The 25997-nt window shown below is 53.8% G+C and overlaps 1 protein-coding gene across 8 annotated transcripts in view; it reads left to right on the top strand.

Annotated features, from left to right (window-relative positions):
* Positions 1-7649: 7649 nt before the first annotated feature.
* The window catches only part of NOS1AP (nitric oxide synthase 1 adaptor protein), a 48119-nt gene continuing 29771 nt past the window's right edge, over positions 7650-25997 (top strand). For 4 of the 8 annotated variants that reach the window (XR_012043308.1, XM_072866836.1, XM_072866834.1 and 1 more), the window contains exons 1-2: positions 7652-7844; positions 18074-18145. Coding sequence is in view for 6 of the 8 variants with exons in the window: in XM_072866836.1 (XP_072722937.1) it covers positions 7740-7844; positions 18074-18145 (177 nt within the window). In the remaining 2 variants the exon portion in view is untranslated. Of the gene's footprint in view, positions 7845-18073; positions 18146-25997 lie in introns of all 8 variants that reach the window. The other 4 variants (XR_012043307.1, XM_072866837.1, XM_072866835.1 and 1 more) reach the window with 2 other exon arrangements.

Genomic DNA, 25997 nt, shown 5'->3' with positions numbered 1-25997 from the left:
CAGGCACCCACCAGAGCTGCTCGTCCCTCTGTCCACCAGTGTCCAACCATGGTGAAATGATGTAAATTCCGTAATGATGGCAGCCGGGGCTATTAACTGTGCTGCTTTAATTCTTCCCTGGGCATTTTCAGTCACTGGGATTTGGGGGGCTGGTATATATATTGTTTTTTCATAAGAATATATCTCCAGGCAAGAAAGTTGACCAAATATGAGACATCCCTTAGGAGAATATATCAGAGTTATGGCATTAGCACGTAAAATATGTGGGAGTGAGAGTGAAATATTGCCTTTGCAGGCCATTGATTATCGACAGGCTGTGAGAAGATGGCTGTGGAGAGGGGCAGAGCTGGGGGAGGTTTTCCAGGTGACGGAAGGGACCGGCACGTGTCCCCGAGCATGTACATGAGTGCCAAGGGAGACATTTGCCATGGACTTCTCCTCGGCAGGGCTGGGCACAGGGACTGTTTCTGGGAACGCTGCACCCATCGGCAGGCACCGGCCCACCAGCACAGCTACTGCACAGGCACAGCTGTGGTTTGGGCACCCGTAGGGTTTTCATGTCCCCTTGCATGGGGAAAGGGGTGCACACCCACACGTTTATCAAGGGTGAGGACCAACCACTTGCACCCAGCAGGAGAGATGCTGCCCCAGCCTGGTGGGCTGGACGGGGGTGTCCCAGCCCTCGCCTCGCCACCCTCGTAAGTCACCGCATGTCAATCCCCGATAAACACAGGCTTGTGTCAGAATTAATCATTCTGGCAGTTTACAAGGCAATTAAAGGAAGGGGCCATGTGTCTGATTATACAGCAAATAAGCCTTGGCAAATTACAAACATATCAAAGGTAGTTCCAATTAGCTGCAGTGATTCACAGGGGAGAGCACCCAGGATAACAGCTCCTCCTCAGTTTGGTGTCTTGCACTTGGGAACCAAGCAATAACATGTCTGAAGATCATAAGCTGCATTCCCAAACGAAGAATGCCAAGTATTGTATTTATTTATCAGCCACAAGTGAGGGATTGCTACAAGAAGCTTGACAGCTAGATGCAGCAATTAACATATCATTTGAATATGGCTATTGCTTGTCACACAAATGAAGAAGATGCTCTTCTTCCTTGCTTCTTCAAATAGAAGCTGAGAAAAGCCATATTCCTTCAGATTCCTTCTTGTCTCTGGTGCCACATAAAAGCTATGGCCAAAATTGTGCCCTCTGGACTGGGATCATAGGGACAAGGCTAGCCTGGAGTCCTGGCTGCCCTGGGCTCTTCCTGTAGAGAGGGGAGGTCTTGCTGTATAAATTCCCCTACATCCAGACAAAACCAGCGTCAAGACCTTTCCTTCTGCAGTGATCCTACCTTGGGAACAGCATCATGATAAACTGTGAATGAATTTCAGACCAAGGGCTTGCAGAGCCAGCACCTTGCGGTGTTGCACACCCGGAGCAGCTGCTTGCTGCCGGAGCCCTCCCTGCCGTCCTGCCGTGGGATTGCCAGCCCAGGTCCCTCTTGCTTCAGGTCCTCACCCTCCTTCTCTGGGCATCTGCCCTCAGCAATTCCCATCCCCATTTCTGTGGGCAGCCCAAGCCTCCTGTGGGCAGGGGAACCTGCCAGCCACCAGGAACAAGCCGACTTGTTGGCTTCTTCCACTTTTGCATTATTTTTTTCCCTCCGTGGTCTGGTAGGCAGCATGGGGCAGCTTCTTTCACTCACTGGGAGCACCTGGAGAAGTGGTGATTTTAGGGGATGTGACTCACCTTGCAGTGAGGTGGTCTGGATATAGAGGATGGTAGGATTTCTTGGGTGGGTGGAAGCTGTGTCCTGTCCTTAGTGCTTGCTGCAGATGTTTTCCAGCTGTGTCCAGGTACAGCCTAGAGGCTGTTGGAGCTGGGGAAGGAGCTGAGCCCTGGGGCTGTATGCTATGCTTGCTGTGGGGATGTGAAATGCTCTACCTTGAGGGGGTAAGTGCTGACTTTTATAATGAGCAGCTGTTAGCACATTTATTGATAAGTTTACTGACAGCTATTACAACTGATCATGCTGAGGATGGTTAAGAATGGTATTATAAGAACACACTGCATAAACATCATTTAGGCATGTTTATCATTAATGGGCCACTGAGATGAGAACAAGATGAATATTGCATGGGATGGCTCCTGTGTGGCTGGGAAATGTGCAGTGGATGTGGCCATTGCTTCAGCCTGCTGTGGGAGTGCTCTGGCTGCTGGCCCTGGGTTGCTCCCATGCGTGGAGCCCTTGGGACGCTCACATAGGTGGGCTCCCACTGCCACCAGCTCCCTGCCATGGCAATGGGACCCTTGGTGCCCCAAACTTTCCAGGCTTTTATGGCTTACTTGCAGACTGTAGTGGGGCTGGCTGAGGCTGGCAGGGAGGAATGTTAATTTTAGCCGGCACCTGCTCCGCTCCAGGGAGTGTATTTATTTCAGAAGCACCATGTGTTTGTCTTTCTGAAACAAAAATGTTTCTAGACTTGGGGTTTGTGGAGAGCTTCCAAAAACCTGGGATAACTGCAAATTGAAAGGAAATTGTGGTGCAAAGAATCAAAGTGTCTATGAAGGCAAAATCTGGGTTTTCAGGTGGTTCCATTAACAGTCTATCCGCACTCCAGTGGATATCAAAGATGGGACCGTGTTTTTAAAAACAGCTCTGAAATTGTTTCCAGTCCTACCTCTAAAATAAACAAACACATACATACGTGTGTGTGCCTGATGAGAATGAGCTCTGCTAGCTCATCAGAATAAAATGTCAGCAAATGCCAGCAAGTTCCTGACCTTAATTCCAGCAGACTTGCCTTCCTCCCCTTTCAGAAGTTTTTTGCTTCCTTCCCAGCCCTTGCTATTTAGATGTTAATCACCAGGTTTTATTAGGCAGAAAAGGCACCTGCTTGCTGTGCTGACCTGCATGCCTTGCTTAGCATTTCTTCCCCCTGGAACTGTGCAGGTGACCGGAGGGACAAGGTGAGTCCCTGCCCAAGCCCACCACGGGTTCACAGGTAGCAAGCTTTGGGACGCTCTGTGCCACCTGGGCCTCGATGTCCCATAGGTGTGTGCTCTAGTGCACTCTTCAGTTGCAGGACCGTGACCCTAAAAGAATTTGCTGCCGTAGGATTTCATGGAAAGACATTAAAGCAAACTGGAGCACCCAAATATGAGCTGGATCCTACCTTTCCTATCTGAATGCCTGCCTAAAAGCCAATTTGCTTTACAATTTATTGCTTAGAGCTGCAAAATCTGCCATCTGCTCATTTCCTCTCATAGCCGTGCTCTGTGATGTTTCTCGTTCCCACCCACATCCAGTACAGTAAAAAAAATATTTGCATACCTGGCCAAAAGCCCTTTTATTGCTCTCCGGAGGAGGGGCCTCCTCAGTGCAAACAGTGCACAGTGTATTTTCCCCAAAACCACTGTGCTGCACTGTTGCTGTGGAAGCAGCACATGCAAAGATGGCTATGGAGTAATAAGCCATGGTATATTGAATCACTTGCTTTGAGAGTGCTAGCAGCAAGAGAAAGGGGATACTGGCCTGCAGGGGCTGTGGTGTGTGCTTGCGTTGCCTTATTTGCAGGTGGTTGTCCTCTCCTCCCACAGTGGTGCAGCACAAGAGTTGTGGGGAAAGTTGCAGCTTTGCCATCCTGGCTCAAACTGTGTTTGATGTACAAAGTGCTCTGCAAACATTATGTTTCCCCGTGTCTCCCCAGGAAAGGATCACAGGTGGTTTCTGTTACAGGCTGTGGATGTTACAGTAACAAACATGCCTTTCTGCTGGAAATACTGCAGTATTTTCATAGTGCCTTTTTTCTTTTCTTAAGGGCAAGACTAGACAATGCATGCTGGCACTTGCAGGCCAAACTGCCTTTGTAAAATATTTGCACAATATCAGCTCTTTTCCAGTCCTGAAACCTACCAAAGCTTTGCCATGCTTTGAAAACCACAATGGGCAAGCTTAAAACACCCCTGACCAACTCTTTCAGGTCCTTTGCTTTTGGGTACATTGCTCGGTGCAGACAAATGCACAAGTGTGCTGCCAGTTGGGGTGACAGCTGCCTGTCCCCACTGTGCCCCAGCAGCATCCTCCCACTGCTGCCGGAGGATGTAGTGGAGCCCCGGGGCTCTGCTGCTGGCCCTGTCTGGAGGGGTCTCCGCAGCGGGCACATGGTGACATGCTTTTTTGTCTGGCTTTCACACAAGCGTTGCGAGAACATCTTCTCAACTTGATAGGGTGAAAAAGGGGGGTCTGCGGATCTTAGGTGGGGCGCGGGACAGGTTTCCCTGGGGTGCTGGGGCAGGAGCAAGGGCAGAAGCCCCCGAAAGCCCTGGGTCGCAGCGGAGGGGAGCTGGGGCACGGCGGGGCGAGGAGACCGCCTCCCCGGCCCGGGCTGGGCTTTCTGGGCTGCATTTCACGGCCTTCCCAGGAGATGGCAGGCCAGTTTTATAAATCCACAACCCGCGGTCGGCAGCGAGCAGCTGCAGCCTGCGCCGGGAGAGGGCTGGGCAAGACCCCCGAGCGCCCGGGGGGGAGCGGGAGCGGGAGCGGGACCGAGCCGCCTTCCCCCGGCACGGCCGCGGCTGGCGGGGCTGCCCCGCTCCCCCCTCCTCCGTGCACCTCGGAGGCTGTTCAAAACTCTCCTGTTAGTGGAGGAGTCCTTCAAAATGTCCTTACGGCTTGCTCAAGATTGCACGGGCCGCATCCCCGTCAATAGGTGTCCCCGGCTTTGGTGAGGTCCCCTCCTGCGCAGGTGGCACATGGGACCTTTGTCCCAGGCCGTTGTGCAAACGCGGGCGAGCCACCGTGTCCTCGCACGGGGCGGGAATGGCCGGGACTGCAAAAACAAGCAAACCGGTTACACAACTTCAACGTGTAATTCCAGCGCTTCTAATGATTGATTTTGAAAGGGAGGAAACAGGTTCTGGACTTGCAGGACAAACGCAAGTGTGAGAGTTTCGTTCTCTCCCTATTCTTCGGGAATCTCCTGTACCTTCTGCTTGTGGTGGTGGTGGACTCGGCTTGACGTCCTGGGATCAAAAGCCCGGAAAGGCTCTCCCAGGAAGAGGTGGTGGTTTGGCAGGCATGGTGCAAGGGGTGGGAGAGTCGGTCATTGATCCCAGAAAAAAGAGACACAGTAAATTTTTGTAACATAACAGGAAGGTGGAATCATGTGAGATGCCACAGGTATCCTAAACTGCCTGCAGAGCCTATGTGACTTCGTCTGGAGCACGACCTGATGCTGCAACTACCACCCAAATCACACTTGGGGCAACAGGCAGGTGGGGGTTTGGGACAAACCGGTTGCAGGAAGAGCTGCTGCCCCCCCCCCCCAAGCTGCTGATTCACATGCCACAGCAGTACTGAGCTGCTGATGTGAAAGGCTCACAAGCTGAGAGTCCAGAAGTGACTGCAGAGTGAAGCTCATCCTTTGGTTCAACCCCAGTATTTTAAGAGCAGTCTCCAGGTTGGTTCTAGGCACTGCAGCAGTCAGTGAGAACAGCCACTGTGACTGTGGAAGAGGCCAGAGGAGCTGGCTATGGACTGCCCAGGGCATCCACCACCCACCAGGGTCTGCGAGCATCCCCAGAGCTGCCAGGCAAGCCCACCAGGACTGCCTGGGAGGAGCTGGTTTGTTTGCCAGGCTCTGAAGGCTTCCCATCAAACACCCATGTCTGCGCCTGGGGGAAAACCTCCCTGAAGGCACCATTCACTGAAGAGAGGCTCGCAAGCCCTCCCACACAGGAGTTCAGTTCTTCACTAAATCCACAGGGCTTTGCTAGCTGTGGAAAGCCAGCAGTTGGCAAGACTGTATGGCTTTAATTAAATTTAGCACAGGAACAGGGCTCCAGAGAAGCTGTGGGATCTCTGTCCCTGGGGATACTTGCAGCTCACCTAGACTCAGCCCTGAGCTGCTGTTCTCATCTTGAAGCTTGCCCTGCTTGGAGCAGGCATTGGACTAGAGACCTCCAGGGGACTTCTCCAGTGGCTGTATCATTCCCAGCACCTGGGACTTCAATGCTGTCACCTAAGCCTTTGCTAGAGGTAAACAGAAACCTTCAGCAAGAACCCAGAGCATCAAACACCACAGAGCAGATCTAGGCTCAAGGCTGTCCCACCACCAGCTTCTGCCTGTCCCAGACTTAAGTGAGCTCGAGTGCCTGGTGGGTGTTCAGTTCTCTGCACCTCTTTTGCCCAGGGATCTCTGCAAGTGCAGTCACCACAGCAATGCACAGCATTGCACAGCAATGCACAGCAATGATCCCCTGCCCCCTTCCAAAAGAAGGAGTAAAGGTTTTCAAGAGCCTAGGGCTTGCTGGCATCTTGCCTTCAGTGGGAAATTGTCCCTTGATTCACTTGTCCAAGTGCTGACAGCTCTGTGATTTCCCCCCCAAGCCTGGTGCGGGGAAGCTGGCAGCAGAGCAGCCATTCCCATACACCTCTCATGGGCATGACTGAGCACAGGGATTTCTCAGCTTGTCGTGTAATTGTCTGTGCCCAGCCTGTTATCTGAGCCTCTGGGGATGGTGGAAAGCACACTCCACTTTGAGGGGAAACAATTTTTCAGATGTGACTGAAATGCTGCAACTGTGGATGGCTTTGAACTACATTATAAACTCAAAGGAACTTTCACCACATTGATTCAGTCTGAAAAATCGATGGCCCTGAATCTGTTATGCCCAGGGAAGGGTCAACAGCCAGCACCGCTGTTTGCATTGCAGTCATTTAGAAACCTGAGGCACGTGAGGGAAACATGCAAGCAGATGAAGGCAAGGGCTTTGGGAACTGTGGGTCTCCTGTGGAGTGGGGAGACATGTCTGCCCTGGGAAAGGCTTGTCCCAAGTGGTGCCTCCAGCGTGTGTGAGGGCCGGTGTGAGCTCTTCAGCCGTGCTGCAGTGAGATGAGCTTCACAGCTGTCATGCAGCATCTGTGGGTGTTAAAACACAGAGGGATGGAGCCCTACCTGAGGGTGTGCCACACACGTGGGGATAAGGGGTGAAACAGCCTGGACTTGCAGTCAGAGCTACATGAGCGGGTCCCTGCACATCTGGAAAGCAACTCTGGGGTGCTTTCAGTGGGTGGGGGAGCACATTCACAGCTTTCAGGGCTTTTATAAGGTAGGGCACAGTAGGGTCTGGTCACAAGGACCAGCCTTTCATTACGCACAAGATGAGATGTTTCACCTCCAGCTCACTTGATTTCCATCACGCCCGGTGTTGATATAAAGACTTTGATACAGAGTTCGTTGGCCTGAGCGTGTGTAGCAGCCCAGGCTCTCCCACCGAGGAGGGATGCCTTTCTCGGGGCCCCGCTCCCAGCCGAGGGCTCGCCGTGTGTGCGCCGGGGAGGCGGCACGGCGCTCCCCAATCTCAGCGCACCCCCGCCCCCCCCCCCCGGGCCCACTTGCGAGGCTTTCCCCCCCCTCGTTTTTGTTTTTTTTTTAAACTTTGGCGGGGCTGGGGTGCAGAGCCGGCGCCGCGCACTAGATGTCAGCGGTGCCTTCCCCGGCGCCCCTTTCGGGTCCTCATTTTTTAACGCTTCCCTGCCCCTCCCTCCCCGCTGGAAGAGGAGGGGTGCGGAGACCCACGCTCCGCGACCCCCCTCCCCTCCCTCCCCGCCCTTCCTCCCCGCTCCGCGGCGGCGCGTCCCCGCCCCGGGGCCGGCCGGCGGCGAGGGGCGGAGGTTCCGCGGCGGCGGCGCCGGGCGCGCTGCAGGGGCAGCCCGGCCGCCGCGGGGCCGCCATGCCCGCCAAGTCCAAGTACAACCTGGTGGATGACCGGCACGACCTCCGCATCCCCCTGCACAACGAGGACGCCTTCCAGCACGGCATCTGCTTCGAGGCCAAGGTGGGACGCGGGCGCGGAGGCGGTCCGCGGGGGTCCCTGCCCAGCGCTCGCACTCCGACCCCCCGGGATGCCCTGTTTTCCATCTCTCTTTTCGCTTAGCCTCGGGTTTTCTCCGCTTACCCCGTTGGCATTGCCTGCTCTCCCCCAAACTCAGCTGCAAAGAGTTGGGTGAGGCTTCCCACCACTCCCGTAAGGATGTTGAAGCTGGCTGGATGGGTCAAGCCGGAGCGGGGTCACGCTGCTGCTTTCCCTCCTTGGCCCTGCATCCCTCCTTGGCTCGGCGCGGTGTCGCTTGGGGATGTTGGCCCAGGAGAGCCAGGGGCTGTGTGCATCTTCCCGGGAAAGAGCAGGGGGCTCGGGCTTTGCTCTGTGTTTCCAGCGCTGTGGGTAATGCTGGAGTGCTGGTGTGATGGTGTCCTGCAGGGTGCCTTGTACCCTGGTGCTCCTCTAAGGGGATAAACTCATCGTGTAAGCAGACGGAGGAACTGCATGCCATTTGCGGTGCAGTGCAAGAGGTCAGGGCCGCCTGCCCGAAATAAAAGCTTGCTATTTCTCCCTATGTATATAAACCATTCTTGCGAGTGGATTTGGCAGGAAGCACTATTTTTTTTTTTTTTTCTGTTGGGACTTCTCAGTCTCTTACTTCACTTAGGCTGTGGCTTCCCACAGCCTGAGTGCTTGCGCTCTCTCAGCAGGCTGGGAAAAAGCTGAGCTGCCCGTCCGCGTTGCCCAGCCCTGAGCAGGTAGCGCTGGCCAGCAGTACACCAGGAAGTAGCTGGCCATGAAATTTGAAAAAGGGAGACATAAAACCCTGCCCCCTTTGCTGTTCCTGGGGGATGCGGTTGTCATGCTGATGAGATACTCCGAGTGAGGTTGACTTGGAAAAAACCTGGTGTAAAACAGATTTTGAGTGGCAGGGCGGGAGGCATCTGTCGCACACCCTTGTCCTTGGAGCGCAGGTGCTGGCAGGGGAAGAATCGCAGCTTTGGCGTCTAATCCTGTGCAGTACCCCGGGGGCAAGGCTGCAGCTCCTTGCAGGGTGCCAAAGTTGTGTTATTTCCCCCTCTTCTCACGTCTGAGAGGGTTCCTCTGCAGAGGCCATCGCCTGCCTGACGGCGGGCACCATGCTGCAGAGAGCAAAAGAGCAGAGGAGTTGTTTATGGAGCAAACTTAAACCTGCTTTGCAACTTTTTCCTGGAAAAGACTGTACAAACCCAGCTTTGCAGCCTTTAGCTCCTGGATTATTGGAGCCAGTTGCTGTTTTACTGCCAGCACCTGCCCGCCCCTCACCTGTGGGGAGGCTGCAAAGCATCTCCCCTTCTAAATCCTGTGTGCCCGGGTGTACGTGCTGTGCTTCTTCCATGCCAGGTTTGGGTGGCCCAGCTTGGGAGAGGAGGAGTGGGATGGGGCTTCAGTTGCCCCTCAGTCTGCTCATGGCTCATCTCTTTTCCATGCTGCTGGTCTGGCTGCGTTAATGGGGTGGTGCGTATTAGCCTTTGTTAGATCCTCTTTCTCTTATTTTGTATCCTGTGGCACGCGTTAACGCCAAGCGCAATCTGTACAAAACCCAGCTTCCGAATTTGTGGGTTTCTCCAGCAGCTCCTGATGCCAGATGCAGAATGCAGATGGCTTAGGCAATTACTCCATCCTTTTATTAGATTGCTGGAGATTAATTAAATGCTTACACTCCTTTAGTTCCTTTTATCCCCAAGAATCCTGAGCGCTTAAAACCGCATGGCTCGTTTCGGCCAGGCACCCAGCGCAAGTCACAGAAATGAGGAACTCTGATTTAGAGCAGAACTTTGGGGGAAGATTAAAGAAGAAAAATGCTCGGCTGGGGTGCCAGGACTCATGTGTCTGTCTCCTAAAAGCCTCCTGGGATTGCTGATAGCACGGGTGGCGGGGATCCCGGTGTTACAGCCCGCAGCAGCTGGATCAGCGGTCTCTGCTCTGGCAGCCTGGGATTCCTGACGAGCTTGCTTGGGGCTCACTGCAGGGGGGTAACACAGGCCTGAGTCGGTATGTGCTGTTTTATTGCTTTAATTTTAAATTTTATTTTTACACTCAGACCTATGCTGTCTGCTGCTGTCCTTAAATGGCACATGCAGTGGATGTAATGTGGGTTTTGGTTCATCAGTAGGTGCTGGCATCCATGCTGATGTTCCCCTTGCTTCTTTCCTGAGGGAGTCCCAGGGTAGGTGGCCGTGAGCAGTCAGGATTTGGGCCCATTTCAAGCACAGAGTGATGGACTCGCTCTGAAGCAAGCAGTGCTGTCACATGCGATGCCATCAGGAGACTTGTGTTGCTCATCCCCACTGAAGCTACTTGCAGCCATATGCTCTGGCATGGGGACACTGAGTCTGAGTGAAGCGTCCTCTAAGGATTATGTTAATCCATTTTCTGGAGATAAATCCAATAGTTGGAAAATCCTACTCCATCTTCTTAGGAATAGTAATACATTTCACACTTTTGGATTGTTTTCATTGGCCACCCCTCTTGGCATCAAACCCCTCTGTGTCCCTGAGGTGCCTCGGCCAGGCTGCTGGGAATCGGGGGAGCTGGCTCCAAGGGAAGGCAGGGCGTTTGCTTTCTTCTGCGTCTTGTGATCTGAATTGTTGAATAAAATAAAAAGCCTGGCCTCTTGAGTTAGCTGAAGCGTTCGGCTGAAAGAGCTGGGAGCTGCAGTGTGGCATAGGGGAGCAGGCGTAAATTCCCACTTGTGCAATGGTTTCCTGGTTAAATAAATGGGTATGTAGAGAGTAAAGACTCCTTCTGTCCTCCTCCACCTCTCCGCCCAGCACTTCTCCTCTGGTTGGGGCGAGGAGGAGGGGGATGTGAGCATACTTCTTATCTTCCCAAAGCCTTGGTGCCGCAGGACAAAACCCAAGGGCCAGCTTGTGCAACACCAGCAGTTCTGCACATTCAGAAATCATGACTCAGGCTACTCCAACGCCTCCAGAGAGATCAGCATGTAGAGGAAATTAAATGGGGTGGTGGAGCCTGTCATTGGACTGCTGGATGCCCCCATCCATTCGAGTGCAGGGGTGCTGGGTGCTGCTGGGTTTGCTGCTGGGTTTGCACAGGGAAGCCGTTACTGGTCCCTGTCATTAGAGCTGCTCTCAGGAGCTTGCTGGGCTGGGTTCTCCTGCTGCCCTGGAGATCCTGTGGTCCAGAACAAGATCCCACCTACCAAATACCCATTATTTGGAAACCGCTGTTAATTCTTCAGTCCTGAGGCTTGTTAATCCATTTACAGTGCCCTAATGTGCGTGGTTCCCAATGAAGGGGGGAGGTGGGTGCAAGAACCCTCTCTGCTGCTCCCCCATCTGCAGGCGAGGGGAGAAAGGCCTGTCCCAGCAAACCTTGGTCCTTGGGCAGACCCACCGCCTGCAGTCCGGGACTGCCGTGGGCTGGGACAAGACATGTGCTGAGACCTGGCTTTCCTGATATCAGACCTGTCTGCAGATAAATGCGGGACTGGAGGTTTGGGAGGATTGCTGTTGTTCTGGGCAGCAGGTGGTATTTTTGGGTTTGGGTAGTGGGTTGTTTTTTGGGGTTTTTTTTCTCCCCTTAAGGGACCTTGGCAACCAGGCGTTTTCTCTCATGTTTGTCAGTACTTTTCTCTGCTTTTGTGTGGGAAACTGAAGTTGAACGCAGCATCTGCTGCTGTCTATGTTTGGAAATGGGACTTGAAGGAGACTTTAGCCTGATCCAGTATGTCCCTTCCTATGAACCCCTCCAGCTTGCCTGCCGCCACCTTCCCGAGGCTGCCAGCGCCTGCTGGTTGCTGCAAAGATAATCACTTTATCAGGAACAGGATTATAGCCTCAGGTGAACACTAAGCAGCAAATGCATGTGTGTTTCCACTCTTGTGTATATTTTTGTGTATGTAGGGGCCATACATAAAAACATTTGAAGGGAGTTGAGTTGCAGGCAGCTCCGATCAGGGTCTTCAGTTCCCCTCCTCTGCTTCAGGCTCCCTTCCCAGTGAGGTTCCCTTTCCCAGAGGGCTGGGAAGCCAGAGACAGGTTGTGGGAAGCTCTGCACCTCTTTAGCTGCCTGGGAGAGACTTGGCAGCTTTATTTGGGGGCTGTTTGTACTGGCAGCTCCGGAGTACGGTGTGCGCTGTCAGGGCTGCTCAGCCCGGAGCAAAGCTGCAGTGTGATTTAGCCTGGGATTGCTTGCTCAAGGCTATAAATAACCTTCCCAAGTGCCACAAAAGTTCTCGTCTGAAACAGTGGCATATTTCTGCCATACTTGTTAAGTCAGTTCACAGGCTGCTTAGTGAAGCTCTTAGCAAAAAAAAAAAAAAAAAAACCAAAAAAACCCCCAAAAAACCAAAAAAAAACACTGCCAGGATTTGGCAAAGCTGCGTGTACCCAGACTGTGGGTACCAGCCAGGCAGTGCGTGGGCTCGTCAGATTCCAGAAGGTCTGAAGGAAGAAGCGATGGGGGTAGGATGCTCCCAGCCCTGCTTTCTGGCCGCTGAAGTGCTCCAGTCTTGCGCATCTCGTACACGAACGCCTGTGAAGGCTGTAGCTGGGTGTAAGTGGAGGAAGCTCAGCCCATGCACAGGGGCGGCCGTGGGTGGTGTGGCTGGGCAGGGTACGGAAACGGAGGCGAGTGGACAGCGCTGCTTTATTGCCATGGAAAAACTTCAGCTCTCCTGCGGCACGCCCTGGCTCCGTGTCCTGGTGTGCCTGCTGCATCCTGCTGCAAAGGTGTCCCCCCTTACTGCGCGAGCCCCATTTTGGCTGGTGAGAGGGGAGGGTGGGTGCAGTGCACATGGCTCTGGTGGGAGCTGGGGTCTTGTCTTGGGACCCCCAGAGCTCCGTGTTGTTGGCGCTCGAGCCCCTGCACAGCTCATAGGCAGTGCAAGTGTTTCTAGGATCAGCAGGCAGGTAAGCACTGATATCCTTAGGGCATCAGCTTGACCAGGGGTGCCTGGCATGAGGTGTCCCTGTGTTAATGCCCACTGGGTGATTGCGTAGCTCTGGATGGGTCCAACATGCTGCGTTAAACTACCTGGCTCCCAGGACTGGATGCACCCCAGTGTCCTCAGGGTGCAGAGCCTCGTTAAAGGAGGACTGGGCAGGGCTGGAGCCCTCCAGCTCAGCAGAGAGCCTGCTGCACCTGCCTGCCGGGCTCAGGCTGGAAAGCCAAGGCTTTTTTCCATTGATGTCAGCTGGCATCATGACTTTTCCATCCCTTTTGGCCTCTGAGCCCACGCCACCGCAGTCTGAGTAAACTTCCCCCATTTCCTTCCAGCAAGACTGGGTGTTCCTGGGGTGCAGGGCAGAGCTGGGGCCATGCCAGCCCAGCCCCGTGACTCCCCAGGTGGAGGCTGTGCGTGGGAGAGTGGGAGCACTGGGACAGCAAAAGTCCCAGGAATTGGATTTCTCCTTGCTTTCCCTGACGATGGCAGCCCCGGGAGAAGCCCTTATCAGCCATGCTGCAGAGAGGCTGCATGTTTTCCTGGGCACTGAGGAAATAAAGAGATTTCAAATCTCAGGGCGCCTGGCTGGGGACTGATGCCCAAGCATTTTGGCCCTCGCTTCGTGGCACGGCCGTGTCATGGGGCCGACGTCCCAGTACCTGGTGTGGCCTCACGCTGCCCTGGACTCTTCAGAAATCTTGGGACCCTCGTGCCCTGTATCTGATGCCTCCCACCCAGCTGCCGGTACCTCTGGTAACCCCTTCCCGGCCCGGGTGCTGGGTCCCCTGCTTGGATGAGGCTCTCCTGGCCCGGAGGATGGCTGCGTAGCCCGTGGTGCAATGCCCCAGCCTGGGGCTGGTGCCAACGTGTCTCCTCTGCCCACGCTGCCATGCTGCCTGCCTGCCTGCAGCTCCTCTTTAGAAGCAGTGGCTCTTCATCTGTGGCAAGCTCTCTGACTCAGGGTGGCTTTCGAATGTGGAAACCCAGCAGACAGCCAATCTAGGCTCCCCTGCAAGTTGGGTATGATTTAGCCCTGACCTTTGCACGAAGCATCAGGCTGGCGGAGAGGCAGCGTGCCTCCCTCGGGAAGGCGGCAGCCTCTCTCCAGGAAGGCTTTCGCTGCCCACCCCTGCCCACCACCCACAAAGGATCTCATCAACACCCCTTGGAAGGTGTCCCCCTGTCAGGGATGCGATCAGCCTTCAGTTTTCTGAAAATATCTGCCACCTGCTGTCACAGAAAAAGCACATTCTCAAGAAAATTTGTTTCTGACGGAGCAGAAAACAAGCAATATTGAACACCCTCAAGGAAAAATGAGAAACTAAGTGACTTGTGCAAACATTGCTTTGGCAAAATGCTCTCCTTTGTGTTCTTGGGATTTTTCTTCTGGCCTGGGGAGGACTGGTATTTCCTTGAACTGGGCAGGTCTTTTGTAAGCCATGGGCAGAGCGTGCATGGTGTGGGCTGTGTCTGGAGGCCCCTTCCAGCCATGCCTGACACAGACAGGGGAGCTTATTTGCATGGGAGGGGGACAGCAAGCAAGCTCCCTTTGGGTGCTGAGAAGCCCGATGGGTGATGGCCACGAAGCCTGTGCAATGGCAGGGAGAAGGGCTGCCCTTTTTAGGGTCCCTGGAAGGACCGATGGAAGGCTGGGTCCCACACATCGGGATGAGGAGCAGCAGGGTGAGTGGGGGACCAAAAACACCCTGCAAAATAGGTGCTTTGTGCCTGCCTGCCCGTGCCGCCGGGTGACCAGCCCTGAGTGGCTCTGGCCGTTCGCAATGCGAGGGCTGCCTTTGTGGGGCTGCCAGAGTGCCTCATTACAGGAGGGACCCCCTCGGCTGCCCATTCACTGGTGCTCCAAGCGGGTGGCCTTTCTCCTCCTAATTGGGCTGGGGAGGAGGGGGCTGCCCAGGACGGCCCTCCCCGCTGAGCCAGCCATGCCCCCCGCCTGCAGCGTGCGGGGATCGGTGACCCCCTAATCCTGCCTGGCTCTTGGCTGCAGGTGGGGGGCTCCACCTCTGTCCCCCATCCGCTGGCAGGGCGGTGGGGCCACGGATCTGGAGGCGATTATTTGGGAAAGCTGCGTCCTGCATATGTGCATATGGTTTCCTCCTCCTCCTCCTCGTTTCCGGGGGCTTGGGGAGGGTGGGTTCTTTCATGGGTTTATTTTCTTTGTCAGTTCTCTTTCACACAGCTTTATTTTCCTTCCTTTTGTGTCGGGCGCCTTCCTTTCTCCTCCCCGGGCTCAGCCCCGGCCCCGCTGCCTCCCTTTCTGGCGAGGTCGACCTGCTGGCACAGATGCTGGCCCAAGCCCTGGGAGCTGGCACATCGGCCCCTGCGGGGACCAGGGCCACCGCCATGCCTGGCACCTCACTTGGGACACGCAGATTTTAAAGGAAGGCAAAAGCCCATGCCTGGGGTCTGGGAGCCCCCATGCTCGGGCGTCCCTGGGGCTCTTGCCCCAGGAGGGGGAAGCTGGGTCTCAGCATTGGGGTGGGATGAGGGGCGAGTCCTCCATCCCAGAGGCTTCTGCTGCTTTGCTGATCCTCGCCTCTGCCTCACCTGCTTTTTCCCGCACCTCTTCCCAAAATGAAAGATGGTGATAGGAGTAGGAGGGCTGGAGGAGAGCGGAGCAGAGCAGGAGCAGCCCTCGGTGTGCTTATCACCTGCAAGTCACTAACAAATATGGGTGGTTTCTCAAGCCATCCCCACTCCTCGCCTGGGAAATAGTAGTTTAGCTGAAAGGCTGACCTCCAAGTCTGCATTTTTGGGAGGATACTCATCACATTGTGAAGGGTTACTCCTCTGCAGTGCAGTTCCTGCTTGTGATTTCTGCCCTGAAGGCAGAAATAATCTGGGGAGACTTTGTCCATCTGTTGAGTTTTCTGAAATGTGCAAAAAATACCTGTCTCCTGAGTGGAGGCAGAAGTGGGTGTTTCTGGAGCTGTGAGCACAGTAATTGTGTGAAGTGAGCCCACACTGGGGCCGGAGGTGCTGCGGGCTCTGGTGGAGCCACACTCCCGGGTGCGGGATGCAGGGGGATGCAGCAGGATGCCCTGGTGCCCAGGCTTGGAAGCAGAGATGAATCCTGCATGGTTTGTGACCTGAGCCCCTTGATTCAGGTGCTTGCAAGCATGGGCTGGAGGGGAATAGCTGAATAAAGGGTCGTATATAGGGTGGCATTGAGACACTTCCTACTGCTGGTGCTGTTTTTCAGGAGGGCCATCCAGGGAGGTCCAAGGTGGTGTCTGGTTTCTGCTCCATCACTTGCTTAAGGGGTCGCCCAGCCCTGCAGGGCTCGCTCATGCAGTTACGGGCATGACTGAGTGTTGCTGCTGGCTGAGGTTGTGGTTGTCAGCCAGGAGGTTGGCATTGCTCGAATTCATGTGGCTGTGAGAGCCAGCAGTGAATGGGGCCGTGTCCTGCCCGGCTGATAGCTGCCACCGCTTGCCCTGTCCTTGCACATGGCTGTACTCTGCGCTCGCCTGTGCAAGGAAAGCAATTACCCCTCCAGTGGCAGTGACCTTGTGCTGTTGGGAATAGCTAGAAGAAGATGGGTATCCTCTGGCTGTCCCTTTTGCTAGCAAAAGTTTGTCCTTTGCATAATTCAAGCTAAGAAGTCTCCCTTGCAGGTGAGTGGGAAGCAGTGCCGGGTGGTCCCCGGCAGAAGAGCGGCGTGGGGAGGCTCGGAGGGAGAGGTGCTGTGGAGCCAAGATGTTTGCCTGGTGGGGGAAGGCAGGGAAAGGTTTCTCCCTTACATGCTGCATGGTGACTGTGTGCCCAGGGCTCTGACTGCCTCAGCCCTCCTCCTCGTCTCCTACTTTTTACTGATGGTTTCCAGACTTTATAGGAAGGGAATCAATTGATGTCAAAGACACCTCTCTTAATGTGACCTGAACCTTTGAAGAGGTGGGAAGGTTCCGTTTAGGGGATACAACTAAAAACTTACCAAGACTTGTGCTTTTGCAGTCGGGCATTCAGCGGCTGGGGTCTGGGCAGTTAATGCTGCCTTTGCCAGCGGTGTGCATCGTGAGCTTTAATTCCTGGTTACATAAAGCTGCCCTGCACAAGGCAGCCTGCTCAGCACATGACGAACACGCCAGCTGTTTGGTGTTTATTTTTGTATCCTCTCACTTCGCATCTACTCTCAGCACTGGCTGCCTGGTGCCGGTCGCTGGACCCATCTGCGCCCGGGGCAGGAGCTGTGCGGGTGGGCTTGTTTGGGGTGTGGCATGGAGGGTTAGCAAGGAGGGCTCTCCAGGATGGCATGCACACACAAAACCCAGGGGCGGTGGTGCAGCCCCCGCTCCATGCCCTCGATAGAGGTGGCAGCAGCGTCCCAGTGGACAGGAGCCGGGAGTCCCACAGTGATGCTGGGTGAGAAATAACCCCTCTCCACAGCCTCTGCCTGTACGGTGACCCCTAGCACTTGTTAGGCCATTGAAGCACCCGTCTCAGTGCTGGGGCTTGAAACCAGCGACCTGGGTTTTCATGCTGTCGGTGAAGGTTATGGCCGTATTCACAGGAACACGTAGCCCTGTTGGGTTTAGTGCCTGCGCTGTGCTGCCGAGGGTTACGTCAGCGCTCGTGTCGAGATGAAGCGTGGGAGCACAGGGGGCTAGTAAATAGACGCAAAACGCTTTTCTTCTAGCAACACATTTTTAGTGCTCTGCATTGACTCTTCATTGCTTGTCTGCTTTCTGATCCTTCTTCTGAATCTGCCCCCTTCCATTTTATTTTTAAAAAGGTTTTTGTTTGGCATCTCTCCGTGCTGGGTCGCAGCGGTGCTGCCTTTGGTCCCCTTTGAATAGCAAAGCAGCTCCTTTATTCTGGAGGCTTGGCCTGGAGGCTCAGCATCGCTGCAAAAACAGCTAAGGGTTTGGCAGGGCTATAATTAAATAGTGAAGGGCCTGTCACAGGACAGGTTGCCCCAGCTATTTTAGGGATATTCCAGTATCCAGGTCTATAATAGATGACTCAGTGCAGCCGAGGGGATATTGGATTATACCTCCGTACTTTGATCATGGCATAGATGAATGAGTCCTGCTGGCCTGATTACTGAAGTTATTTTATTGTTAGAATAAGGGCGGCTGAATCCTTGAAACATTGTGGTGAGGGAACAGCTTCGTGGTGGGAAGCGTGCAAGGCTTCAGGTGCAGTGGGCAAAATGCCGCCTGTTCCCCAGAAGTGACCCTGGGTTCCCTCTGGGGATGCCATCGAGGCCATGGTGGGACTGTGAGGTTTCCAGTGCTGTGGAAACTCGATTGATTGGCTCTTTCTTTCCCCCTAGTACATCGGGAGCCTGGATGTGCCACGGCCAAACAGCCGGGTGGAGATCGTGACGGCCATGCGGCGGATCAGGGTGAGTGTGGTGAGGACGCTGCTTCCCTTTCCGCATTGGGGTAGTGGGGGCACCGCTCCTCCGTCTCTGCTTACAGCCTTCTCTTGCATAAGTCCTGTCCTCCAGGTTATTCATAACTCTGTATTTTTCACCGTCCCTCTCTCCATTGAGATCTCCATGTAACCCGGGCGCGGTGCCTGCAAGTTTCATGTGCCACACTGTCACGTTTGGAGCATCCCCAGCCCTGGCTGTGCCCCGTGGTACCCAGGCATCCTGTGTGCCATGGCTGGGGTTAGCTGCAGCCCGAGTGGTAGCAGGGCTGTCCCCGTGCTCACGGTGCTGCGTCCTGTGCAGGAGCGTGTGCTGCGGAGGCGGGGATGGGGTGGAAGGTGGGTGCGGGATGTGGGGCTGCTGGCACTGGGTGGAAACTGTAGCATGTCTGCAATTCGGAGGATTTCCTTGTGTGTCAGTCCCAACTCAAAGATAACAGCAAACTATTTGTGAAGGATGTTTGTGTTTTACTGCTTGTGTAAGCACTTCAGCTGCATGAAAATTTGGGCGCTGCCTGGATATGCTAGCTGGTTAGTGCCTGGTAAGTGGCAATATGCAAATTAAAGTGCTGAGTAACGAGCTCTGGGGCCAGCCAGCAGTGAGCTTGTTTAACAGCGAGTAGGTCAGGGGATGTCAGCTGGTAATGAAGTCATCTGGCTTCCCAAAATACTTATAGTCAGGATACGGGGAGCTGTTGCCGTATAATGCTTGGCTGATAGCCAGGAGAGGAGCTTTTCCTCTGTGCCCTGGCCTCTCGCCTGCACAATTGGAAGGTGTTCAAGGGTGGGCTGGGAGCGGGGCAAACCACACACCTGGCAAGCTCGCTGCCCCAGGCTTAAAATAGCAGGACCTTGACTGCTCTCCAACATACAAGACAGCCCTTTGGGCAGTGGTTGGACCTTGGTCTGATGTACGTGGTGGTGTGGCCACAGGCGCAGGTAATTTGGTGTGCTCCATGGTCACAGCAAGGGGTCTGCCCTGTCTGCCAGGGATGGCGCTCCCCTGGGAATAACACTCTTAACTGGAAGGAGCTGAGGATGGTTGCAGGGACGTTGAGTAATGGATGAGCTGTCTTTCTGGTGGCCTCGTGGGATCCCATGAGCACTGGAGCTGCTCATGTGGCTGAGCAGCCCTACTGGGGCTCGGCTGTCGCCCTGATCCTCTCTCGGCCTCTCCTGCGGACTCTTGCTGTAATCTTGTTTTCTCTTTTCTCATTGCTAGAGCAGGAGAGGAGTATCATATCCCAGGGACACAGATTGCAAGGCTCTTCTGTTTCAAACTTTCAGTGCATAAATAGTTTGTGGGCTTTTCTCAGCAGCTTTCCTACCCGCTGCCCTGTCCCCTCAGTGGTGGTCAATGTTGTGGCCGGTGGACAAGTTGAGAAGTCCTTTATGGCATTAGGTTTGCTCACCACGGTTCCAAACAAGGTCTGGGGCAGAACAACTGTTATGCAGTCAAGAGCCCTTATAAACAGCTGTTTCCTCTGCTGCCTTTCAAGATAAGACCTTTGAAAGAACGCAGCTCCAGCCCCAAAATTGCATAACTCCACATCAGTATGGGAGGATTGGCACAACTTTGAGAGCTTAAATAAACCCTAGGAAAAAAAAAAACCAACACCAAAACATCCTTGTTGACCAATATAAACAAACTTAAGCATAGTCTAGAAAATTCGTAGATAAAGCTCTGAATGGTGGGGAAAGGACACAAATTAGGGTAAGATAATGATTTTTCATGATGAATGATGTGCTTGAAACACGTGCTCAGTCTTTCTTGATGTAGTGTAAGATGGGAGAGATGCAAGTCATTGAAAGGCCATGGGTTTGCAGATGAGATCTGGCAGAGAGACTTTTAATGTCAGTTTATTTGTCACGGGGTGCTGTTTGTGAAGAGGATGCCAGGATCGTTTGTTTGACGGGAGTTTACGTACATAGCCCTTCCCTGGTTTCCCATGCTTTGCGCTGGCCTTGCACCCAGCAGCAGGACGTTACCCCCGGCGTTGCAAGGGCATTTGCTGGTTGGGCTGGGCACCAGAGGCTGGTTTCAGTTTGGCTGGACGTCAAGGAATGCGTGTCCTTCTTAAAGCAGAAGGGTAGTTGTGTTCTTTAAGGAATGCAGTAATCCCAGAATATTGGCATGGGGAAACCAGAGGAAGAAAAAGCTTGTTTAGGCACAGAAAACGAGCAACAGGAGATCTTCAAGTGCAGGCTGCAGTGATTCTGCATGTGGTGTGTGAAGCAGCTGCTGACCCTGAGGTTTGTATGGTTTTTAATGCAGTCCCTGGTTTAGGGGGAAAGTGCTGTGTCCCGGTTTGTTCTGAGTTAATTGCTGCTGGTCAAGGAGGGGGACCCTCGCCGTCCCCCACTGCCGCTGCAACTCCCCTTTCCCAGTGCTGCCTTCGCCCTAACTGCTCACTGGGCTTTGCCTCTATTTACTGAATTATTTAAAAAATGATCCTGCAAAGAAGTGAGGAAGCACCCTGCCCGACAGCAGGGGTCCCAAGGGGGAGAGCACCCTGGAAGCCCCCTGTAGCTGCCTGTGCTGGGCTGGGAGCAGGGAGGGATGGGGCCACGAGCAGCAGCAGCTCCTGCAGCGCTGCCTCTCCTCTCCTCCCCGGCAGTCAGGACTCAGGGTGAGCACCACGGGGCCTGCCTGATCCCGGCTTCCTGTTTAGATGGAGACCTGACCCTCTGGGGGCAAAGAGAAGGACACGGCATAGCCGGCATTGCTGGGATTCCTGCTCCAGGCCGGGCTCTGCCACCCTGCTGGCAGTCTCCCGAGAGCAAAGCAGAGCGACAGCCATGGGCAGAATGGCTCCACCAGAGTAAGATGTATATATTAAGCCCAAATCTGGTCCCTTTTGTGGATCTGGGTTGAGAGGGACTTTATACAGGGAGTTGGTGTTGCAGGGCAGGGATGCCATCCCCTTCCTCCCCCCTGCAGAAGGGCTGGCGGTGGCATGGCCATCCTCACGGTGCTGGCCAGAGGGAGGGTTTCTGTCCAGCAGCAGGAGGATGTTGGAGAATTCCTGGGATTCTCACAGCTCAGGGGTGAGGAGGGAAGGGGGGGTGCTCAGCCAGCTGCCTCTGCCTTCCTGCTTTTCCTGCCTGCATCGGCTGGGCTTGCTGGGGACACAGCCCCGTCTTGCTCTGTGTCTTAGTGCAAATCCCTGGCCGTGAAAGGACTTGGTGGAACAGGACATTAGCCATGCCAAGGATGCACTTGGACAGCAATATCGTGAGTGTTTGCTGCAGCTTTCCTCCAAAGCCTACGTCTTCTGGCTTTCCTGCAGAGCACCGATGGCCACATCAGTACTAATAAAAACAATAGACCAGGGCTTGTTTTCCTGGCAAGTGGTTGGGCTTGTGTTTTTACAACTGATCCCCTTCTCCTCCTCATGCCAAAACAGGGTGACCCGGTCCATGTTGCTTCATGCCCTAAACTGCTGGGGTAGGTTGGCCTTCAAAATGCTCCTTGGCTCCTCTGGATGCAAGGTGTGAGAAACTGATCCATAAGTCCAGATAGTTACCCATGGGCACCTGAACATCAAAAAGTCCCAAACTCAACAGTAGTTAAATGGTTGTTAAAGCTGCAGCCAGCCTGTCCTATTGGTGTGAGCCCAGGCGACCTTCCTTGCCCAGGCTCTCCTGGGAAGCAGCAGCCCAGAGGCCACAGTCCTCTTCTGCTCTGTGCCGGTCACGGGCAAAGCCTGAGAAATTCAGAAGGGAGCTCATGAGAGTGGTCTGGGACGGGTTGTACGTCTGTCAGTTACCAAAGAGGGTGTTACGATACTGGAGAGCAAGAGCCCAGCTGATGCATCTTCCCAGCCATAGGGACTATGAGTTGTTGAAGATTTCAGTTTAAAGTGCTGGAGCTAGCTGCAAGATATCTTTTCTTTTGCTTTTTTTTCCCTTTTTCTTTTTTTTCCAGAATGGCTGAGCACATGGGACCCTAAATGACAACGATACCTGTATATTTTTTTATGTTGTCATAATGTAAATATATGCAAATGCTTTCCTCTCTGTGCTCCTGGCATGTCTCCAATGCAGCCAGTGCTACCTGGCTGGGGCTTGGTGCGGCTGTTCTAGAGAATTTGGAATCATCCTTTTTTTGCTACTTGGATTGCTGAGTGCAGCTTTAATCCAGGTTTTCTTTGATGCCAGAAAGGATGAAATCCTATATAGGCACTTCTTAAAAGCTGCTTCTGTGGAAGTCTTCTGCAAGCCTGTTTCTGGGAAGCGTCCAGCTGAGTTTTGCAGGCTCAAAACAAGGAGGCATTTCAAGCACTTGAAAATCTAGCTCTTCTACACCTCCTACTCTGTCAGGTACATCTGATTTTGTGGGACTTCTGCTGCTTTGCATAGCTGAGCTTTATTTTAGCAAATTGGCAAAATTGCTGAATTTCAACAAGCTTGTTTAAAGCAAGATTTTGCACCCTCTGCAAGCCACATGCACGGTCAGACTGGTGTGAAAATTGCTGCGATTGGCCAGTTATTTGTGTAGATCCTGGTGTAATTTTGAGTTCATTTAATTAAAATATTTCTGAGATACCCCTGTTCCTGCCATGGTGAGTTTTTAAAATCGTTAGGTCATTTACAGTGATGCCTTCTTTTTTTTGTCTGGTTTTTTTTTTGTTCTTTCGTCATGCAAGGAGCAGCATGGCTGTCCCTGCTGTAAAATGGAGTAGGATTTGAAAGCGAGCTGGCCCTGCGTACATGAGCCCTGCCTGGGGGCAACCCACCCCCGGCTGCCTGCTCGGCGGGCAGTGGGCTGGCCAGGAGATGCTCAGGCTTTGGCCACCTGAAAAGCGCAGCCTGCTCTTTGTCAAGTCACGGCCCTTGGCACAAGGTGAATTATTGGTGAGCTAATGACTTGACGTGATTATCTGAGATGAACAAGATTACGTTGTATTAGATCTGGGAGGAACCAAAGGGATATCTGTAATAATTTCAATTGCTCTTTCAGTGCTCTGACAATCACAGTAAAAAGGGTGAAGGCTTCCGGGCAAGTTCATTGTATTTCTCCTGGCACCACCAGTGCCGCTTAACTTCGTAATAAAATAATGGCTAGTCCGGTATTGCTACCAGCGTGCCGCCTACTCGATTGCATGAAATAGGTCAGGATCTCATCCTGTGGTTAGTATTTAATCAATAAACTGGTTAAATTAGTACCCAGATTCACCGGAGCAGCCTTTTGACCAAGACTGCCCATAGGGGAGGGATGATTTCCAGGAGAGTTGGCCAAAGTGTGGTGGCCCTGGCTTTGCTGTCTGTTTAATACCACGGCCAGGATGCAGCGAGTGCTTTCCAGCAAAGCTTTGAAGGTTACTGGCAGCGTTAAGTAGTGTGAGTTGTATGTACACTCTGTTGTAATGCACATCTAGTAAAATTACAAGTTTAAAGAGGTAAATGACTCCATATGGCAGAGGGCAGGCGTCTGAACTGGTAAGAAGGTGTGTAGTGTGAGCTATTAATGCTGGAAAGCGAGGCTTGAGCCCTGGAGGAAGCTGCGTAGGGATGGGGCTTTGGGCACTGCTCGCCAGAGGGACTTTGGGAAGGCATTCCTGAGTAGACATGAGCAAGTACTGCTGGTGCCGGCTGTCTGCCGGGCTTGCCGGGTCACACGGTGGCAGCAATGACTGGGCTCAGCTGGGCGTGCGACCTGACGGGTCCCGGCGAGATGAGGGACGAGCATGATCCCCTTCCCGTGGTTGCTGGCCTAATAAATAAGTCATGACAAGCTCATTGCCTTTTGGCCTTCAGCAGAGCTCTAGCGAAGCCTTCTCTGCCAGGTTTGGGGCGGCAGCATGTCCCCTGTGGCCAGGCTCCAAATGGCGCTGGGGAGGAGAGCTTGGTGGCAGGGGTCCTGCCTGGGAAAGAGCAGGGGTTTCCCAGCTGGACAGAGAGCTTGGTTGTGGAGCCAGCGAGGATGAAGGAAACCATAACCCAGGCAGGGGAGTATGCTTTGGGAAGGCTGATGAGCCAGGAGATGCGTGCTGGTGCGTGGTCTTCCCTATACCTCCTGTCTCTCTGGGGTGCTCAGCCCTTCTGCTCTGGGCAAGTGTCCCATGGGTTGGTGGTGCTCAGGGCTCTGTCAGGAGCACATCAACTGACGCTGGGCATGCCAGTGCAAGCAGCAATGCCTCTGGTGGGTGATGCTGGCCTGTAGCCGGGCAAATAGCTTTGAGAGGGCTGGGAGCCAGGTAGGCACTGAGCCTGGGGCAGGACTGGAGTTGCTGGCAAAAAGCTGGGAGGCAGCGGTGCCTTGTGTCCCCTAGGTCCCCATCACACATTCTTGCCCTGTGTTTGCTTGGGTTTGCCTTTCCTTGGTTGGGCTTTCTTCCTTCTCTGAGAGCCGACAGCGTCTCCCCGTGACTCATCTCGCTCCCTGGCTGGGGGCTTTCCCCACCAGCGCTCGCAGTGAGTCACGTTACTGGCTGGCTGATGCCATCGTCTGAGCCATTGGCAAATATCTGCTGGGAGCTCAAGGGAGAGGACGGGAAATAACGTCTGCCAGGCTCCCTGAGCGTGGGGGAGAAGGCAGCCTTCAGCATCGCTCCTTCCCAGCCCGGGGGTGCTCCGCCGTCTCCTGCCCCCTCTCTGAATTCATGGAGAGCCTGTCAAGTCATTTCAGAAATGTCTGTCCCCTTTTGTGTCCTCGTGCTCCCTCCTCTTCCTCCTGCTTCACGCTTGTTCTTCCTTGGCAATGTTTCTTCAAGCAGGCTTTAAGCATTGCACCAATGGGTCACGTTATCTGTTGGGCTCAGCAGAGCACATGCAGGGGTGTTGGTGGGTGCTGGAGAAGCGCCCCTGGCTTTCCGTGGCTCCTTCCTTTGAGGCTCTCCATGTTGTGCACACGTTTTTGGTAGCGCAGCAGGCCCAGTTTGGTGCCAGGGCTCAGCTGCACTAGAAGCAAGGCAATCTGGTGCTGCAAACCTTGCTTTCCGCAGAAACACGGCGCAGCCGGAGCGCTGACGCACATATCGTCTGCAGCGCCGCAAATGCTGTGGAAGCTGCCGGTGGTGCCGAGGCAGCTCTCCTGCTCTCCGTGTGCCCGCTCTGGCTTTTCCTCCTGCCTAGAAAGGAGTGATTTGTTGCACGCTCTGGCTCACAGGCATGATTGGATTTAGTCTGGCTGTCAGGGGAGGTCTGCAGCTTATTCTGGGAGATTTGGGGTCATGAGAGCACTGGTAATTGCTGTTTGTGAGGGTCTGAAGAATTCTTACAGAAAACGTCATCCTTTGATGGTTGTCTGCTCCTTCTGCAAGGTGACAGAGCTGCCTTTGATTGCCTGACCCTCTAACTTGCATAAACCCCTGCAGAAAGTACTGTTATTGAGGGAGAGGGCTGTGTTCAGTGTCACCATCCAGAACACACCGAGCTCAGTGCTCTCCAGCCCCACCACTGTCACAAAGATGTGACAGTCTCTTCTGCTTCTAGAAACTTGCTAGCGAAGATAACCATCTCCGCTTATCTTTGCCTTTTAGAGTAAATTCCTAACTGTGCATAAGAATAAGCTCCTGGTGCACCTGAGAGGTTGTTGAGAGGAGAAAATGGGTTTGAGAGGAGTACACTGAGGTGTGCCTGATTTCAGGGTCTGCAACTCATCCTGGCATCTCCCAGCACTCTCCTGGTCAGTGCAGTGGAGAGCTGGACCCGTCTCCCTTTTCCCATCCCCTTGAGTTTGTGTCTCCTCACACCCATGGCATTGCTTTTATTTGTGGGGGTTTTTTTCTTCTGGTTTGCTGCAACATGGAATTTTCCTGTGTTTTTTAATAAATAAGGGCTTTCATCAGTTTGCTGCCATCATGGCAGCATTTTACTCT

The sequence above is a fragment of the Ciconia boyciana genome, chromosome 7 (genome assembly GCF_034638445.1).
Source record: "Ciconia boyciana chromosome 7, ASM3463844v1, whole genome shotgun sequence".
In the NCBI taxonomy this organism is placed as follows: domain Eukaryota; kingdom Metazoa; phylum Chordata; class Aves; order Ciconiiformes; family Ciconiidae; genus Ciconia; species Ciconia boyciana.
This window is presented reverse-complemented; position numbering and strand designations above follow the sequence as displayed.